Here is a 20,302-nt window from a genome sequence, read left to right as displayed (position 1 = left end):
AGATCATTGATCTCACATACCTTACACAACGACACAGAATTGACAGAATATAAAAATGGCACACTAGATGTTTTTCGAGTGAAATTCATTACCTTGGTTTTTGAAATATTAGGGAGAGGTTATTGCTCCTGCACCATTCAGAAAAGAACACAAATCAGATTGCAGCAAGCGACAATCGATAACTGAATGAATTTCCTTAATATCTTTATGTCATCGGCATACAAAGGAAAGAAGAATTCCGAATGACAGAAGAAACATCATTAACATAAATTAAAAAGAGGAGTGGGCCCAGTACCGACCCTTGAGGAACCCCACTAGTAGCTTTATACAAAGAGGACGTTTGGCCATTAACGGCAACGTAACATAATCTATCAAGAAGATAGCTATGGAGGAGATTCACAATTGAAGAATCAACATCAAAGTGTGCAAGTTTATCCACAAGCAGCGAATGGCTGACCACATCAAAAGCTTTGCTAAGGGCACAGTAAATAGCATCAACCTGTCCTCTCTGCGAAATAGGCGTGGGGACTTGCATCATGAACTGGCAAGATTAGTGACAGTTGAGCGGCCAGCGAGAAAGCCATGCTGATTCACAATGAATGAATTTTTACATCAAAGACAATATTTTGTGAGAGCAAGCTCAAAGATTTTGGATGCGGCACAAAGAAGGGAAATAGGGCGGTAGTTCGAGACGTCACTTTTACAGCCAGACTTAAACACTGGGAAAACACGAGCAGTTTTCCACATGCTAGGAACGTTGAAGCATGCAGACACTTATTAAATATGGTAGTCAATACTGGTACAAGTATACTGCCATAGGCTTTTAGTATGGCAGAGGGGATGCCATCTGGGCCAGCTGAAAAGGATGGTTTCAAGCGCTTAAAGCATTCTGAAATGGAATCTTCATCTAGCGACACAACATCAGCTGTGCCAACTGCCTTAACCTGTCGACCGTTACTAGCTACAGAGGCTGGAGACTTATAGACAGATGAAAAATGCATGGCAAACAGTCAGCAACGGCTTGAACTTCTACTCCATTTGGATCCAGTATCCTGAAGGACTCCCCACTTTTGCTCGACCGTTTGCGCACATACTTCCAAAACTCAGCCGGCCTGTCAGACGCACTTTTTTCTAAAAATGAAATATATAGACTGTGATCCCGTTTATAAAGGCGTTTACAAAGAGTACGAAAACGACAGAATTCTTCCTTCAAATGAGTTGATGCAGAACGTTTATACTTCCTGTGTGCACGATCTTTATGTTTCAGTGCGCTTATAAGTTCTGATGAGAACCAGGAGGGATATTTACAATGATGAGGTGTATACTGGGGAATGAACTTGCGCATGCTGGTCAAGATAAGCTCCGTAAACTGATCGACTTGATCATCAACATTGGGTTTGTCAGTTACCAGTGACCAATCTGTGGTGGACAAGTCATGGTACAAGCCAACGTAGTCACCTCGCTTGAAGGCAATCTGGGCGTTTTGTCGATTTTTCTGGGAAAGCTTGGTTTTTCTGGTGAAATAATAATAATAATAATAATAATAATAATAATAATAATAATAATAATAATAATAATAATAATAATAATAATAATAATAATAATAATAATTTTTTTATGGGATACTACCTTCGTGCTTTACTTTTTTTTTCGCATCTTGTTAGTTTTTAGTTTCCTTCTGATTCCCGACCCTTTTTTCGAAAGTATGTCTGTGCCGTTTCTACAAGTCAACCGTCATCGTCATCGTCATCATTATAATCATCATCGCCAGCAGCAGAAACGCGCGTGCACGAAAGGCCACAGTTCCGCGATCGCCGCCTACCACGCCTACTGCGTGTTCGATTACGTTTTGACCAAAATCCACTCCGGACGACGCAAGCGCGCGTGACCATGCTTTCAACACGCATACTGGCGTACGTATATTTACGCTTCTATTTTCGCTGTCCTAAAATGAAAACCGGATAGGTTAGACGTTACTACATGTGCCCACTCCGTAATCGTCTATATATCGAAGAAATTTGATTTCGAACAAGACCGCATTTCACGGGAAAATGGAGGCTCGAAGTGATAAGAAATGGTTGAACAGGATATTCCTCTGGAGGTTTCATCATGTGCAGCGATATTTCCTATTCGACGATCTCTCATCACAAAAGAAACATTAAATACATGCACAGTGCTTCAATCGGAAACTTGTAAGCTTTACAGAATCACTGCAACCCAAATTTTTATGTTGACATACACGGTTTTTCGATATCAGCGGGTTTCACCGATTGAAACTTTTATATTTATTAGCGGTCGGCGTAATCTGCGCCTGATTTCTCGAACATTTTATTCGGACTACGTGCACGAGGCCAACAGCGAAGTACAAAAAAGGTCACAGAACGAAACGCGTCTATTTAGGGCAAAATAAGGTACACGCTTCCGTACTCACTGGTTTAGTTTAGTCACATGGGCTTGATGTTGTCTCGTGCTTACAACAAAGCCAATTGCATGTCCCGGTTGTTATACCTAATATTGTGGTACAACCAAATGAAGCTAACAGACAATTAGGAGAAGGAAAGCATAGGAGACATTCATTGTCGTCTTTTAACTGTAGTGTAGTAATAGATCCTTTTAATAATCCGTAAGTGCACTTCCCTGCGCTGCATATTCGCCCGACTAATGGCGGCACCTGTCGTTCCTTCAAATAGAGACAAGGTCCTAGTTGCACATGCCGGGACTTGTCTACTATGCGTGTTTATGTCAAGAGAGCTGAGTCTACATTTTCCGCGTCATAGCTCAATCTAACTGCGCCTGAAAAGGATGTTTCCAGCAAGTGACTAGCCGCCATTAGTTGCACTAAGTGCATCGCAGGAAAGTTAGCTTTACAATTATGAAAAGGGTCTGAAATTGAAATGAATTAAAGTGAACGAAATATCACAATTTTGGTCGGCGGGATCCGAACCCACAACCTTCGAATTGCGCGTCCGATGCTCTACCAATTGAGCTACGATGGAAGGCGCGTCTCCGTCCACTTCGTTAGGTATCTATGTGCGTGTAATCACTGGGAGTGTTAGCCAGCGCCGCTAGTAGCCAAGGCGGCGAGTGTGGAAAACTCTTTTTTTTTTTCGCTAGAGCGATTCACGTGGTACGTGATCCTTGGACGAGGCGGCAGTTGACCAATAAACCCTCGCATCGTAACCTAAGGCATTAAGGATGCCGGCGCGAGGCCCTCGAAGGGGAATTGTTTCGAGGGGCTCGTTTAATGCATAACCTGTCATTGCTCTACGCAGGCACGCAAGCAATGGCCGCTGTTATGGTGCTGCAAGGATGGCGACACAAATTTTACGTGGACAGTCCACGTCAACCACGACCGTCCTCCAAGGTTCGTGTGCTTAAAGAGACAGGCCTGTACTTAACTTCGGACGGAAGAGCTGATGAATGTACCAAAATTTGCGACCTTGTCGCTGCGATGCATGGGCGAAATGAGTCCTAAAAAGGTGCATTAACTGTCCTTTTGGCTCGTTTAAGGGTCCTTGCTGAAAACCGAGCGAATAACTAAATGCGTTCGTACGTGGCTGCGGAAACACTGTTTCAGCATAATAGAGACGTGCGCACACGCTAATGAGGAAGTCGGCAATACATTCGAACCCGCATATAACGAATTACGGTGTATATCGAACAGTTGTAAAATCCCCTTGAAAATCCCTTGCAAATGTATCGGGATAGTGCACACCTACTTAAACTGCTCTTCACCGCACATTCAATATATCGAACGCGGCGCCACGCCGAAATCCTCAAAGTGCACTGCAAAAAATCGCCCAAAAGAAGCGGTGACACACCCGTGTACAGCTGATGAATTGACATCGACATTCAACATGATTCGTCGTGTGTGCAGTTACAGGCACAGGGCTTTTGCGCCTCGATTGTCTCGACAAGATCGAGACGAGCTTATTCAACCTCGTTTCGCTGAAGAAGCAAGCAAGCCAAGATCAGCGATTTTTTTTTTTGCACACTCTTGCATTTTCGTTCCCGAGTTGCGTGCAGTAACTTTCCAGCCCTCCGACGCTCCAAGATGGAAGCCACCGTTTGTCCCGGGGCATTTATTTTATATATCAAATTACCTATAAATATAACTTTCTCGCGATTCCGTACAGATTCAATATATCTGGGTTTGACTGTAATACATTGTTGTTTTCTCCGGGATTTTCAATATAATTTTAACCTGTCATGTTTGACAAGATGTCTATTGACCTGACGCAGGGTATTCCAGGAGCAGCACACGGGAAGCGTTCAAGCTCAATCCGTGCACGGGAAAGTGGCAGTCGCCTATCGATCTTTCAACACCGAGGCGCAGCGAAAATCTGGTGAGAGCCAGGGCCGAATTACACATGCACGGCTACGACGGCCCCTTCTCCCAGTACGAAGTGGAGGACACCGAATACGGCAGCGAGTGGCTCGATGGCTGCTTGATCTGTGTGCTTGCGCTCGTGTTGCTGCCCTAATCCTAGACCTGCATCTTTACTAAAGTGAGGGCCTTAGATTCCTCATCAAACGCGAAAGTTGAGCGTCGGCGGCGTCGTGGCGTCAACACGAGGGATGCAAAACAATAATTACGCGATGACGTCACCATATGACGTCATCATGACGTCATTGGTCGCCAATACTTGTGACGTTATCGTGACGACGCATCACGTGACCTCACACGGTAACGTCTGCTCATGCCATCGTCGCTTAGTCAAAGGTGAGCTGATCGCGGAGGCAAGTGCAAAAACAGGTGACGGGCAGTAAGCTTACAATGCTTCCGACCCTGGAGGCAGTGCAAAACCACGTTAGGTGCATAAAGGTTTCGGAGGATGACGGGGGAGGATCAATACATCGACTGGAAAGAAAAATAAGATGGCTTTCGCCGAGTCGTCTTAGACGATTCCATGTGAGGACCCTGCGAGTTTTTGTTTTCGGTATATAAGAAAAAATCACCGACGGTTACGATACTGCCTAATGGGAATTCTGAGCGCAGCTGTTTAGAAGACTATTTTGTATTAGGTACACGGTTTACATTAGGAAGAATTTTGTGCAGCCCATGTCACATCAACCGCCGCAGACGGAGCGGAGCGCGAGTGCCTCGCTAACCGGGAGACCGCAGAAGGCAGCGCGTGCGTGAGTTCCACAACAGCCACTGCAGACGGGCCTCCGTTCATGCAGCGCTTTATTTCCATATATGGTATCGCAGGACGCCCTCGCTGCATACCTTAGTCATGACGTCATCGGCGACCGCACGACGGCGCGCACTACTGTGGCGCTGCGGGGGGCCGCCATGGAACTTGTCTCGCCACTCTCGTTCCCTCCTCCTCGCGCTCTCCTTGCTATCGCCGTCTTTCATCCTCCGCTGCGCTCCGCGTTCGCTCTGCCGGTCAAAGGCGAAAAGCATCCGGCGGGGTTGTTCTATCATCATCATCATCATCATCGTCATCGTCATCAACGCCACCACCATGCGCACCACGAAACGCACTTTCCTCCTTTGGTTCAGTGCTTCGTTTCACCACGTTCCTGCGTGCGATGGTGCACGCTTTACAGGCAAAAAAAATATGGCTGCTTGGCCAAGCCTGAAGGAGGAGCGCAGCTGAGTGGCCTTCCTTGTTTCTCTATCTTTTTTCTTTTTTTCTCCTATTTCTTTCTCTTTCTCTCTGTTCCTCGTATCTGGTTCATGTACATGTTTTTCCATTTCTTGACTTCCCTCTCTATTTCTTTCCTTTTCTCTCTCTTCCTATCTTTATTTCTCTTTATTTCTCTCTCCGATTCTTTCTCTTTCCTTGTTTCTCTTTATTTATCTCTTTCCATCTCTTTCTGTGTTGCTGTCTTTCGTCTCTCTTTTTTGTGCCCTTTTCTATATCTTTCTCTCTCTCTCTGCTTCTTTCTCTCTCTCTTTCATTGTTTCTTTTTTATTTATTTCTCTCTCTTTTTGTCTTGCTCTCTGTTTTTTTATCTCTTTTTCGTGTTTGTTTCTTTCTCTCTCTTTCTGTGTATTTCGGCCTTTCTGTCTTTTTTATGTCTCTATTCCCTTTATTTCTCTCTCTATCTCTATTTTCTCTTTCTCTTTCTTTCTATCTCTTTCCTTTTCTCTCTTTTACGTGCTTCACGTGATCCCCTTCGCCGAGCGGAGTTCGTTTACGCTTACACCTGCTGTACTCGGTGGTGGGGCTTGTCCAATTCCTGTGGCACATACCCACACGTGGAGTTTTGCACGACGAAGCGCAAGTTATCGATAGCTTAAACAGCTTCGCTGCTAAAAATGCTGGGAAAATTTGGGCTAGAGATTTCGCCGTTCCGAATCATTTGCTGCGATAGATAAACTTTTGCGTGTAGAATGTAACTTGACCATGTGCAACAACAGTGCATCGTAGTGCGTGGCGCAAAAATGGGTACGGGCACAACATGATCCTCAGCTGAACGTATTGCTTCTTGAACACAAAGTTCCGAGTTTCAACGTCCTGGTTATTCATCTTGAAACGAGGCAGGCAACACGAGACGAGAAATCAGAGCGCTTGCATCCGCATAGACGTGTCTTTTTTTTGCATAGTTCTTGCTCTTACTCAAACTGTTTAGCGGCCATTAACTATTTGTAACCGGTGGGGAAACGACTACAAAATATGGGTATCGTAAATAATTCGTCGTAAGAAAATGAGTCAAACACTACAAGTACTGACGTGGGTGTACTTTGCAAGGTTCAGTCTTAAATGCTCATTCCCCAGTCTATCTACTGTGTTTTCCCACTGCGCTTCGCAGTAAGGGTCCGGCCTCTGGGAGCGGCCCAGCCCAGTCTGAAGGGAACAGGTCTACCCGGCAGGTTTCTGCTGCACGATCTGCACTTTCACGCGGGTCTAGACGACTCCTGCGGCTCCGAGCACTCCATGGACGGCAAGGCATTCGCTATGGAGGTGAGACGGATTTATATGCTGTCCCGGAGAACATCAACACTCTGCCGTAGGTTTATTAAAATTTTGTACTTGACTAATAATATTTCGAAACTTCGAACGTAAGATCGAATACAAAGTAATATGGTGTTTCCTAAATTAAAAAAAAATGCTCGTGGCGCCTTTCGCTAAGGGAAATGAAAGAAGGAACGTGATAAACATTTAAAGAAGTGAAACTTGAATTGACGCGAATTAAGGAGACATAGTGCTAGGAATGAATTATCTTATCACATTGTTGTGAGACAGATAAGCATAGTTAGGAAACAGTGGGCAACAATCAACCAACTGGTAGCTAATATCAGGCAGAGCTAGTATTATGCGCGCAAATACTGCTGCTTCACGCGAAATAAACACTTACTTCTGAATGATATATTGTTCTGGCGTGTAAAATTTTGTCTCTGTTATAGTTTTATGGGATATATTACGTGTTTTACGTTGCATCGTTATGGTTCTTACTTCCGAATATAGCACAGAAAATGTTTCTTTCTTTCTGATGCCCCTCAAGCTCCCCCTTCAAGCTCAACAATTTTCGCACAGAAAAAACGTTAGGAAAGTAAAAAAGAAAGTTGCATGAACAAATGTGCCATGCAGCAAGAGTTAATTTATTGAACGCGGGAAATGGTTAGTTAATTTTAGGTGCTCCTAATGAGTATTAACCCTGTGACACGGCCACCACCGAACTTCGTTAAACTCCATCAATGTAAAACTTCATGAGGGAGTTCGACAGAGATAGAGTTGTGCCTATGTCACACGGCGGTTTTACGAGCTTTGGACAGAAGCCGCAAGGGGTCCATTAGGCGCTGCTGCACCTAGAGAGTCTGCATGCAAGATTTCGCGTCTAATCACGCTGAAAACATTCTCAATGGAGCGTGCGATTATAAAAAGTATAATCTAATCACATCGATACAAAAAAAAAAATATTCTTTATCACAGAAACGTGTACTTGCAAGCATGTTGACAGTAATTTTGGCAGGAGTGCTGGCAAGACTACGCGTGCCGATTGTCAAACACACTGCAAGTTCTCGTCGAGCTCTTTGAAGTTGCGCTACCACCCAGATCATGTTGTCCTTTCCAATATCGGCTGGGCACAGGTCTCACGTCCAGTCCCAGTCCACGAAGCCTTTGCTGCTGATGGCTCCCACAACAGTCTGCATGTACTGCCAGTACGAGTGCCGGCGTCGACGAAGAAGGAAGAAAACTCGCGTCACTCGACTGCTGTGACTATTGGTAGTGCTAAAGTAGAATGAAGAGCACCGCAATAAGAACGGAACGAGATGCACTGACGTAAACACAACGGTGCGCACGGACTCGGAGATACTTATTCAAAATGGCGGCACGACGACTTTTCACGAGGCATGGTGCGGAGAGTATGTGCACTTACACGCGTTTTTTTTAGATGCGAAGCATCTCTTGCTCGGGGGTATGTCCCGCGGCGTTGGTCTTGGCGTCCGCACTCACACTACGCATGCGCAGCTCTCCTCCTTCCCTCTCTCCAACAGCTGCGCGTTACTCTCTCCACTTCTCTCCCTGCACCTGCTTGCGCTTCTCCTGCGTTCTCGCTTCTGCTCTCGCGGCGCATGCGCTACTCTCCTCCTCTAGTCTCCTCTCCTTCAAGTGTGAATATAATGCGGGTAGAGCGCTGCGCGCGTTCAGTCCAGCGCTTGATTCGGTTGACTCCTCTGAAATACGGGCTCGACATGCCGAAATTCTCTCCTGCGCAACGCCGCGATGAGCGCCAGCGCATGCGCATTCCTTCCCTCTCTCTCTCCTCTCCTACGCTGCCTCCCTCTCGCGCGCCTGTCGACCGCGTTCTCCGCTCGCCCTGTGAGAACTAACGGCCAGGCTAGAGGGAAGACACGACGCGCGTAGTGTTCCTCTTCGCGTTCCACGGCGCGAGGTTGGTAGCATGCCCGAGGTCGGTAGCATGCCCAACGAACGCCAACGGAACGCGATCGGGCAAGTGCTCCGGCTTCGCATCGCCTCATGGTCCCCTTTAGCGGGAGGTGGTGTAATTTTTTTCGTTAAACGCACGTTATGAGTGGATTATGCAGTGAAATAACTTTCAATATTAATAAAGTTCATTATTGTGTTGACTGCGGCTGTTTTGTGTTTGCGGTTTTTTCCGCAACTACAGATTACTGGGGACGAGTGTACTCCATTCCGCCGCTAATGGAGATCGCCGAAATCCCTTTGCGAAACGCTCCGTTTAACTTCCTTGGCGTAAGGGAGACCGTGTGACACGGACCACATCTCCGTTGGCGTAAAGACGACGGAGTTAAACGGAGTTCACTGGTGCCCGTGTGACAGGTAATACCCCTGTCACACTGGCACCCGCTAACTCCGTGCAACTTCCTCGTCGTTACGTCAACGGAGATGTGGTCCGTGTCACACGGTCTCCCTTACGCCAAGGAAGTTAAACGGAGCGTTTCGCAAAGGGATTTCGGCGATCTCCATTAGCCGCGGAATGGAGTACTGCCGTACCCAGTCATCTGTAGTTACGCAAAAAACTGCAAAAACAAAACAGCTGCGGTCAACACAGTAAAGAATTTCATCAATATTGCATGTTCTTTGATTGCATAATTCATTCATAACCTGCGTTTAAAGAGAAAAAAATACACGTATAAGGGCACATACTCTCCGAAATCGCGAAAAACCGTCGTGCCGCCATCTTGAATGAGTGTCTCTGAGTACGTGCGCACCGTTACGTTTAGGTCTGTGCATCTCGTTCCGTTCTCATTGCGGTGCTATTTATTCTACTTCAACATTACCAAAAGTCACAGCAGTGAGTGACGCGGGTTCTTTCTTCTTCGTCGACCCCGGTAGTCGTGCCGGTAGCACATGCGAACTGCTGTGGAAGCCATCCGCAGCAAGGACTTCTTGGACTGAACGTTAGACCTGTGCTCATCCGAAAGGACAAAGGTGATCTAGATGATAATGCAACTTCAAAGAAATCGATGACAACTTGTAGTGTGTTTGGCAGTCAGTTCACGCAGAGAAAACGCAGTGCCAAAACAAGCTTACAGGGTTGCCAGTGCTCCTGTCAACATTACTGCCCTCATGCTGGCAGGTACACGTTTCTGTGATAAAAGTCAAAACAACTTTTTTTTATTGCGATTTGAATGAATTACAGTTTTTATAGCCACACTCACGATTGAGAATGTTTTCAGCGTGATTAGACGCGAATTCTTCATGCAGACGCAGGCGCAGCAGCGCCAATAGAACCCTTGCGGATTCTGTCCGAAAGCTCGTAAAATTGCCGTGTGACATGGCCATCTCTGTCGAACTCCCTAACGGAGTTTTACATTTATGGAGTTTAACGAGGCTCGGTGGTGGCCGTGTGAGATGGGTCTAACCTGTTAGAGATATCTACGGTTCCTTATCAGTTAGAGATGGGCCCCTGAAGGCGCCGGTAGACAGTAGTCGTGGTTCCTTGACCATAGCACTCCAGCTCTAGTAAGCGTAGTAATTCGATAGATTGTGCTTTAAAGTTGAACAATTAAAATGTCAATACATAGGGTATCAATTTCTCAAATCGAGAGCTGAAACCAGGCTTATTTCATTTGCGTTTAGAGGCGCCGAAATGTTATCACTCCCTACTTGTACCCTGGTTTATGCAGGCCCATTTTGTCCACTACAACGATCAGTTCAGTAGCTTCGAGGAAGCCAGGACGGAGAGAGACGGCTTGGCCGTCATCGCAGTCCTCTTCAAGGTGAGAGCATCTGCGCAAACGACATTTCCATAAGATGTATGTAATATTTGCCATTCATTTATTATAGCTATATAGAGGATGTTAAACAACTACTTATGTAAAAGCGTTTCGGGTGGGTAGGCTTGCATTGATGAGTTGTTGGAGGGCGCGGGTTCCATTCCCGACCGTGTCAGCCGCATTTCGATGGGGGCGAAATGCAAAGAACACCAGTGTATTTAAGTGCGCATTAATCTTGAGTGGACGAAATTAAACGGAGCCACCCCCCTTCCCTACCAAGGCGTGCCTCATAACCATATCGTGCTTTTGGCACGTAAAACCCCAGTAACTATTATTACTATTATTATTATTATTATTATTATTATTATTATTATTATTATTATTATTATTATTATTATTATTATTATTATTAGTGGTGGTGGTGAGTTGTTAACCCAGTGGCAACACGACAGCTGGATACGTGTGAAACTTAAAGCGCACCGTTGTTGTGAAAAATTCTGAGCGATAATGTCTTAAGCGAAGAGCTGTACTGGTGTGAAGCAGTTAAGGGCACCAACGTTCTCTGCGCTATCCTAGCACCGCATGACTGCATTTCTTTCTTTGTTATATGCGACGCCCTCATGTGCACACTAATGGTTGCGTCGACGAGTGCTTTCTCCTGAGTTATCTAAAACATGAATGCTTGCGCAAAAATTGCAAGAAATTGACTTTTTTGAAATCGGTATATTGACTAACTAATTGACTGATTGATCGATTTACTGACTGATTGAAATATCCCCCTCCCGGTCGCCTCGCGTTATTATGGCAGGCGCGTTATTTATATTCCTTCAAACCTCTTTTTTTTTTTCAGAAACGTTTTCAAGAATGTTTATGTATCTCTTAAAAGTCTACGTTTGCTTGTGCTTAACACGGACCAACGAGATCTTTTTCAATACTGCAGCTGTCCTACGATAAGTGTCCAGAATCCCTTCACGCTATTATATCTGCGATGGACTCATCCGAAAGGAGCAAGGTACGACTCAAATCTTACAGTACCGTAAAATTGTAATTGCAGTCATTCCAATAATAGCGTTAGCGGCATTAAATTGTTTAATAGCAGTACTTTAAAGAGAATGCCAAGACAACGTGATATGACAAACGGTGAAAATCATTTTTAACCTTTCGCGCCATCGATGCCAATAACTTTTTGGGTTAAGGTTTCGAAATTGTAACTGTGCTTACCAACACCCATTTCGCTGCAGCCATTTCGGCGAATTATCGACCTTCGTTTTACCGGTATCATCTTTTTTTTTTTCTGGAACGCACGGCTGGTGACAAAGACTACATTTGTATGACTGCTCAGAAAGAGTAACGAAGGAACCTGTACGGGAGTATCTCAAATGAGTTAATTCACTAATGAGGCATTTCGATGCAGCCTGTAACGGTGCGGCATCTAGCCGAAACGAAGCGACGTAGATTGCGAAAGTTTTGCCAAAGAGAAGCGAGGTGGCAGCACCTGTCCGTTGGTTGTCGTTGGGAGGGCACTTTTACCGCGAATATGAACCTTAGATGAGCTACTGACATTCGAAGGTTATTAAATAACTGAATATCGTGCTGTATGGGGAGTGCTATATTTTATGATTTTTTTTTATGCTAAGCTTAGTGTGCTAGTCGCAAACGTTACAAATTACCGTGCAGCATTGTGTTGTTTGCCGGAAATGAGACACAAATTGTACGACAATGCTGGGGTAAATTAGCTCCAACTTGGAATGTTGACGGGAGGCCAAGTTTACGCGTATTCACGTGGGTTCACAGCTGCGGCACACTATTTAAAAGGCCTTAAACGAGCAACTTCCATGCAATGCACGATTACAGTTTGAGACTAAATTACAAAACAAGGCCACTGTGCGCACTTAAGAGGAGAATGAATGAATGAATGAATGAATGAATGAATGAATGAATGAATGAATGAATGAATGAATGTTCAGTACCAATCTAAGAGAAAAATTGAAGGAGAAAAGACTACAGATCTGTGTTTTGAAGGCGTTTGCTTACCTAATATCTGACACTACGGTTAGGTGCGCAGTCAGCCTCGAATCAAGACATTCAGTTGTTTCACAGATGCAAGCACACAATAATCGCTCCAAATATGCACATGCAGACATACATACAAAATATTCACGCCTTCAGACATTGACAAGAATACACAAGTGAGACCTATTTCAAAGGGACTTGCATGCCGGGTCAAAAACTATGTTCCTCTATAGCTGGTTCAGTTTCAAAAATCTGTACAAGTTCACCGAACTGCTCTGTTAGTCTTGCTTCATCGCTTAGGCGAGCGCCCATGTTAAGGTGACTTAGCTGCCTAGAGGCGTTTGCGATCTCGATCTTCAGTCAAATGGCGTTGTTCGGTCCTCGTGTTCGCGCAGGATGCTCCGCTCTTTTTGAGCCATATGCTTCCCGGCATCCCTCCGACGTCGTACTTCCTCTACTCCGGATCCCTAACGTCGCCTCCGTACACCGAGAACGTGACCTGGGTGGTGTGCACGCAAGCCCTTGACGTCACCTCAGCCGCGGTATGTAGTAATATATCCTATTCGCAAAGGTGTGTCAGCTCGATCCGATATCTAAGTGCGATTGGAAATCAGCCTGCGAAATAAGGCCCGCCTACTAGTGATGCAGAACTATCGGTAAATGGACTATCGATAGCATCGATAGTTTCTTTGAAACTATCGATAGTGTAAACAAACTATCGATAGTACTACTATCGACAAAATATCGATAGTGCAATCGGTAGCACCGTCGTTAATATTCTAGTGGCATTACTGCCACGCGTGTTTATTGCTTTTTTTATGTATTCGGGTTTCACCCATAAAGACTGTCAGCAACGTATGACGCAGACCGCACCGTAATAATTAAAGAGCTTCACGATTGCTTGAGATCATTCTGTTAAGGTTACGAGCCGGAGGCGAATAGTCAAGTTTATTCGAGAGCTTACTCGATCACCAGCGATAGCGTTGGAAGGTTCGGTTACTGGTGTATAAAAGACGAAACGTTCCACCGATTATCAGATTACTCGACGGCCTACGAATGTTCTCGTCGCTATCAGTGCGCAGCGTGTATCGCTTGCATTCTGGGTTTTGATTTTCTGGGCGCAAGTTCGACCAAATAAAGAGCTTCGTATTTCCCAGTCTTGCTGCAGCATTCTTCACCGTTACAACCACGTGACAAGCTATCCATAATGGTGCGAATAACGATGCTCTTGCTGGCTGGCCAAATTGCCAAAATATGCGCGATAGCCTACTATGAGCTTCGCTTAATTTATGAGCAAATTTTTTGGCGAGAGAAATTATTTTCACAGTGAAAATGGCGGCATATGTCCATCAATAAGTTCATATTTAAAAGCAACCAGTTACATCTTACAACTAACAAACTTAGTTCTTGATAATTCTTTTATTTTGAAATCATAAAATGCAATATACATCAGAAGCCGCGCAGTTCCGTCCCATGTAACGGCTTCCTTTCCGCTGCAGCTGAACAGTTTGACTTTATGATCATGTGTCAGCGAAGCACTCTGGTGAAGAACACAAGCATGCCAACTTTCTTGCCCCTCAGCCTGCTCCTTCGGCTCCACTATGTACCACGCGCGCGGTGAACCAAGTTTATTCTGCAATGAGTTCGCGCTGTTGATTTTAAACTATCAATAGTACTTACTATCGATAGAACTATCGATAGTATCTTGTACCATCGATAGTTCGATAGTGACTCAGCTATATCGATAGTATCGATAGTAACATCGATAGTTCTGCATCACTACCGCCCACTTGTGTTTCTTCGAAACCAGTCTGTAACGCTTTCGACAACTGTGATGTACTTCTGGAGACATCAGTTCATGCCACCGTTGTATCTTTCGTATACTACGTGATTGCAGAGCAACATACGAAGACTTCGGCATGATTATCAATTATAGACGATGCATGAGGTCAAATTGAAGAGGCAACTGAGAGACGCTTCAGTGCTACACGTTGTATCATCGTTCTAGCATTGCGAATATCAGGCAGTGATTATGGAATACATATTGAAGGGAGCATACGGCTTTGCAAAACGAGGGCGAGTGCGTTACGATATTCGAGGGGATTCCAGCTGCTGTCGAAACAACGCTTCGTTCGCCTTTTGAAACTTGAACACGAAATGGAAACAGGACTCGCTGGATCATGAATAATTCCAAGCACGACGCAATGAATCATACGCCGGCAGAACTTCGAAGAGTTTCGACGAGGCGCTTTCCCTGAGAAGTTTCGCGTCGATAAAATCTATAGTTCCTCACGCGTGGCGCATCTAGGTACCCTACGCGTGTCGAGATGCAAAGCACAAAGACTCTGAAAAAGATGTTTCGTGTCTCTGAGCTCATTGCGGCAAACTTTAGCTTTCGAAGCTCTTTGTATCTGTAATCATAATAAGATGCATCGATTGTAATTCCGATGGGAACGCCACCCATAGAACTAGAAGTTCTGTTCCTATACCTGTTGTCGAGAATCAGATATAATTTCAATTTGTTACAAAACAACTTTACACTCTACTCGAATACGCAAAAGTGGATTTGTATCTTTTATCTCTCTACCGATTAGTCTTCGCCTCAGTGATGAAGAAGTGTTTGGAAAAGCGTTATTTAATTCGGCCTAGGAAAGGCGGTGTCCCACACGTTGCGTTAGTGAATATGAGCGCGCGTTTATGTACACGGTGTTTAAGTCTCTTCTACGGTAGGTTTTTTGTGTAGAGTTGTTTTTGAACGTACGCTATGCCTTTTCATCGTTAAAGAGTCTCTGAAATGGATTGCTTTGAAATCATATAAGTGGTTATGCAACGACTTGAGTCGCACCGTTGCTTAAGCGAAGCACTTGCTATCAAGGGAGCTTCGGTCGAATAATGGTTACCCCTCCTCCCTAGCTGTGATTTCATCAGTGATCCGCGATTGTCCGACGGCACGCAGAGGGTCATGGAGGCCATGCTCCGTGCTGGCAAACGTACTGAGGCCATGCTCCGGGCGTTTTCTCCTCCGGTACAAACTCTAAGAAGCCAATCAGATAGGTCATACGAGTGAAGTTGCGAAAGCGTGCTCCCCACTCCTGAAATTTTGGTGGAAGAGGGTGTTTTATCGAAAATAAATAATGAAAATAAGTTTTTCTCAAATTGTTAAAGCCTACAGCAAGTGACCCCCCGCCCCCTTCTGCGCGCTTCTTAAAGGGGCCATGACACTCAATCCAATTTTCGATCATAATATGTGTTATGTGGGTTAATCCTTGTGCGCTCGCAAACAAGCTGGTGAAATTTTAGCGCAGTTGAACGAGCACTTAGCCTATAACTGAAACTTTTTATACGCGAGTGGCCGAGTTGGGCAACACCGGCACACTCGCGAGCCGTGACGTAACAAGCTGATTGCTTTGCGAGCGTCTGCATTCCGGCCAACGATTTTGTTTCCTGGTCAGCTGTGCCTGCAATGGAGCTCCTTCAGCTTTCTTCAGCTTGACGTTGAAGTTGACCGATTTTCAGCGGCTAAACCTTTGGTAGAAGACAAAGGCTCCGCTCCATGCAGAACATGACGTAACATACGCCATGGCAAAATGGCGACCGCCGGCGGTGGGCGGGATTTATAGGGCTGATTTTCCAAGGAAATATTCTTTTACGGCCAATTTTTCATATATGCACAGGTACAACAGACCCTCTACTTCTATTTTTCACTGAAAACCGCAATATTTTGGGTGACCATGTCATGGCCCCTTTAACTCTGCATGTGAACCAACTGGCGCGTCAACAAGTCCAGCTAATGTGTCGCACGTCTCCTACTGGCTTTTCGTACAGCTTGCAAGGTTTCGGGAGACCGCGTCCGCGAACAGCAAGGGCAACATCCGGCCGACGCAACCGATCGGCGACCGAAAAGTGATCCTGTGTACCTGATTAGGGAGCACGGCGGCATATGTTCGAGTCCCGACGCTCGCATATCCTTCTTGGTTGTTTAAAATTAAAGCTCACTTTTTAAGCGAAATCTTCAACAGTGCCGCTTCTCGTTCAGAAGCAGCGCGACGGCGAGTTTCTGTTCGCCGTCCCTGTGTAATTTGAAACACCGATGTCGGCAGAGATGCGGAGAAACTGTGACCGAATTACCCGCCGACACAGTAACTAACCTAAACTAAACTTGACTTTTAAGGGCTCGTTTTTATTTGGTAGACACAATACTAATGAGAACTAACAGACAACAATGCCATGGAAAGTATAGGGGATTCTATTTGCAGTAATTAGGATATAAATATGAAGAAAGTAAAGTGGACAAAAAAATAACTTGCCACCGGCAGGGACCGAACCTGCGACCTTCGAATAACGCCATGGCTGCGATTGGCGCTAACACTCCTACGTTTAAATGCACATATATACCTCATAAAGTGGAGCTCAGTGGTAGAGCATCGGACGCGTTATTCGAAGGTCGCAGGTTCGGTCCCCTCCGGCGGCAAGTTATCTTTTTTGTCCACTTTACTTTCTTCATATTTATTATTATGTTTATATCATAATTACTACAAATAGCATCCCCTATGCTTTCCTTGGCATTATTGTCTGTTAGTTCTCATTAATACTAAACTAAACTTAAAAAGATAGTACCAAGCTTGGAAGGAGCGAAAGTGGCTTCCCGAAGTCGTAAAGCGCACGATTTGGCTACGGTTACGACGATGTAAACATGAAGGCGGAGAGCAACAGACCTCTGTTGACTTCAGTACGACGTAAACTGTCCGGGGCCTTTTCGTTTCGAACAAGCTTGTTTTCGTTTTCAACCATCTTGCTTTCGTAACGGCGTGACTATATGCTGGCGGGTCTAGGCCATTAGTATTGTAGAAAGAGCCTACATTTCGCGCTTGCCATTATGCTGATATCAACACGACTCTGAAAACCACCTTCAACAGGGCTCTAAGTAACGTATACGCCACATGCTCGAAGGTAACCCGCAACAATATCGTTTCTCAGTGCTATTGATGCATTACTGGCTGTCACGGCGAGAACCGAATGAAATTTGCACCTCTCCAAAACAATCATTGGGCTGTTTGATTGCAAGATGTACTTATTTGTGGTTTTACAAATCCTATAGGGTCACGGCAAAACAACTGAACTATAAGACAATTGCTTGCTTGCTTATTTACTGGCTTGCTTGCTCGCTTGCCTGTTTATTTACTTGCTTGCTTGCTTGCTTGCTTGCTTGCTTGCTTGCTCGCTTGCTTGTTTGCTTGCATCATTGGTTGGCTGCGTGTTTGCGTGTTAGCAGTACTTGCCTACTCCTTACACCATGGCGCTCACCATTTACGATTATTTTCAAGAAGCTGATGGTTAAAGTAGATGGGAAACTTAGAAAGGAAAGTAAGGTGAGGTTGAAGTTCTTAAAATTCTTTTGAAATGAATGAACTTCAGAGGCTGAAGACATTTATAATAATTTTTGTGTATGTAGAATATTCTAACACATTATTGTCAACTTCGCGATTCACTAACTAACCTCTAGTGCTCCATCCCGCTGCTGGGTAGCAGACCGGACAGTCGCATCTCGTTAGCCTCCATGATTTTCCTTTATTTCTCTCACTTTCGATGAGATACAGAATATTAGAGGATCAAATGCGGGTTAATTGATTATATTTAACATTTAGTATTTCTTAAGCCTGCATGGGTGTGCAAGTACTCGTCCTAGTCTTCTAGCTCGTATTCATAAATATGGGGCCGCTGCCTCCACATGATATGCTAACATAACCAAGAAAATATCATTAAACCTATTTATTTCTGTTTAGCGCAACTACTAGAGTGCGCAGAGGAAGAACGAGAAACACATACGTCCTTGAACCAGTTGCTCAGCTGCTCTACAGTGAAAAAAAGATTTCGTAATGACAGTCTAACAAGGTCAGATCTTGACACTAAGATGACGTGCTCCCGATATTGTCTTAGTTGTGGCATTAACCGAAAGGCAAGAAAGACATGGACGTCAAATAAGCTTTCTCGATTTCGTCTTTTCGGGTGCTATAGTTGCGTCCGTTCCCGGTCCTTGCTAACAGTATCGCGAAATCCTGTCGGCAGCAGGGTTTGTTTGAAGCCTTGGAGCAGGGCACGCCGCCTACTCGTACGAGGCAGAGGATCGTTGCTCTAATTTGCCATGCAAATGTATGCGCAACAAGTGCCGTACATCAAACAAGCCTCGTGGCATACATGCTTAGGGGAGGAGGTGGGGGAGGAGGGAGGACAGGGAGGCGTACGTATACACGTCGCAAGGCCTTACGTTAGCTTGTACCGAATACATTATTCACTTCGGGCTGTACGATACATGAAATATGGGAATCGACCAGAACGCAGTTTCCTCGTCGTCTGATCTTTGACCAAGTAAAAGAAGATCATGGCAATCCCACGCATTATGGGAATCGATTTCATGCGAATCAGCAAACACCTGCCTATATGGTTATGTTCATACACATTTTTGCTGAAAATGAAGCTTGCTACGGTCACCTATATTCTAGGAAGGAAAGGGGTAAGTGCAAGGTCGCGTACGTCGGGGTAAACAAATCAATAGCGGCCTGGTCATGTATTCGCGGCCGTTGACTAGGCGGTAATCAATGTGAACCGGCTCGTAATGGCGAGCTAGCGTAACAACAACGTTGCTACACGGCTGCTCGGCAACGATAACGATCCGGCTCATCAGGATTCACAGCGTATGTGGTACGGTAGCTATCAACGCGTGCTCGGTGCTTGCCCTTTTTTATGTGATAATTTTTGTCTTGATCAGGTTCTTGTAACCGAGGGAAATGCGGAATAAACAAGGTGGGTTGAGGCTGTCGTTAGCGTTGACTGGGAATGAACGGCGAGGCGATAAAGTGAAAGGCCTCACGCGTGTCGCTTCAGCACCTCGTGTAGAGAACGACGTGGAGTCAAAGATGTGTAAGTGGATTACTTAAACGATAAAGAATAAACGTGATAAGCTTGACGAATAAAGAAACAATTCAAGAGCCTTTGCCCCATCGGGAAAATGGGGGCAAGCGGAACTTGACGTGTGCTTGCCGGACTTTCTTTCTTTCTTTCTTTCTATTTCTTTCTTTCTTTCTTTCTTCTTTCTTTCGTTCTCTTTCTTTCTCTTTCTTTCTTTCTTTCTTTCTTTCTTTCTTTCTTTCTTGTCCCATTTCTTTCACCCTTCTCTTATTTCTTTCTTTCTTTCTTTCTTTCTTTCTTTCTCTTCTTCTTTCTTTCTTTCTTTCTTTCTTTCTTTCTTTCTTTCTTTCTTTCTTTCTTTATTTCTTTCTTCGTTTCCACCGCATTCTGCAATGCTTCCTCCCGACTGTTTGCTTCCTCCATATTGGGCATTGGACCTTCATCCACGTGCTTAGCAGTGCGACACTTCTGTTGCTGCAGGCAACAACGGTAGTCATGCGTTCATATCCAGGCAACAATGAAATGTGGAAATGTGAATGTGGAAATGTGAAGCACTGGCGTTGCTCGGTGGTAGAATTCTTGCCTGCCTTGCAGAAGGTCTGTGTTCGATTCTGGCTCCATCAGCGATTTTTATTCTCTGCTTCCATCGGGGTATTTCACCCACCTACAACGCAGCCGATTTTCTGCGACACGTGCTACTCCATGCTTTTGCGTTAAAATGTG

At 45.0% G+C, this 20,302-nt stretch overlaps 1 protein-coding gene across 1 annotated transcript; it reads left to right on the top strand.

Annotated features, from left to right (window-relative positions):
* Positions 1-6,397: 6,397 nt before the first annotated feature.
* LOC119391186 (carbonic anhydrase 2-like) lies at positions 6,398-16,669 on the top strand. The gene is made up of 6 exons (XM_037658859.2): positions 6,398-6,401; positions 6,766-6,917; positions 10,571-10,663; positions 11,601-11,672; positions 13,069-13,215; positions 16,499-16,669. Exons 1-6 carry the CDS (start codon positions 6,398-6,400, stop codon positions 16,592-16,594), a joined length of 564 nt encoding a protein of 187 aa, XP_037514787.2. The 3' UTR covers positions 16,595-16,669.
* Positions 16,670-20,302: the final 3,633 nt, after the last annotated feature.

Source organism: Rhipicephalus sanguineus, chromosome 4, assembly GCF_013339695.2.
Source record: "Rhipicephalus sanguineus isolate Rsan-2018 chromosome 4, BIME_Rsan_1.4, whole genome shotgun sequence".
NCBI lineage: Eukaryota > Metazoa > Arthropoda > Arachnida > Ixodida > Ixodidae > Rhipicephalus > Rhipicephalus sanguineus.
This window is presented reverse-complemented; position numbering and strand designations above follow the sequence as displayed.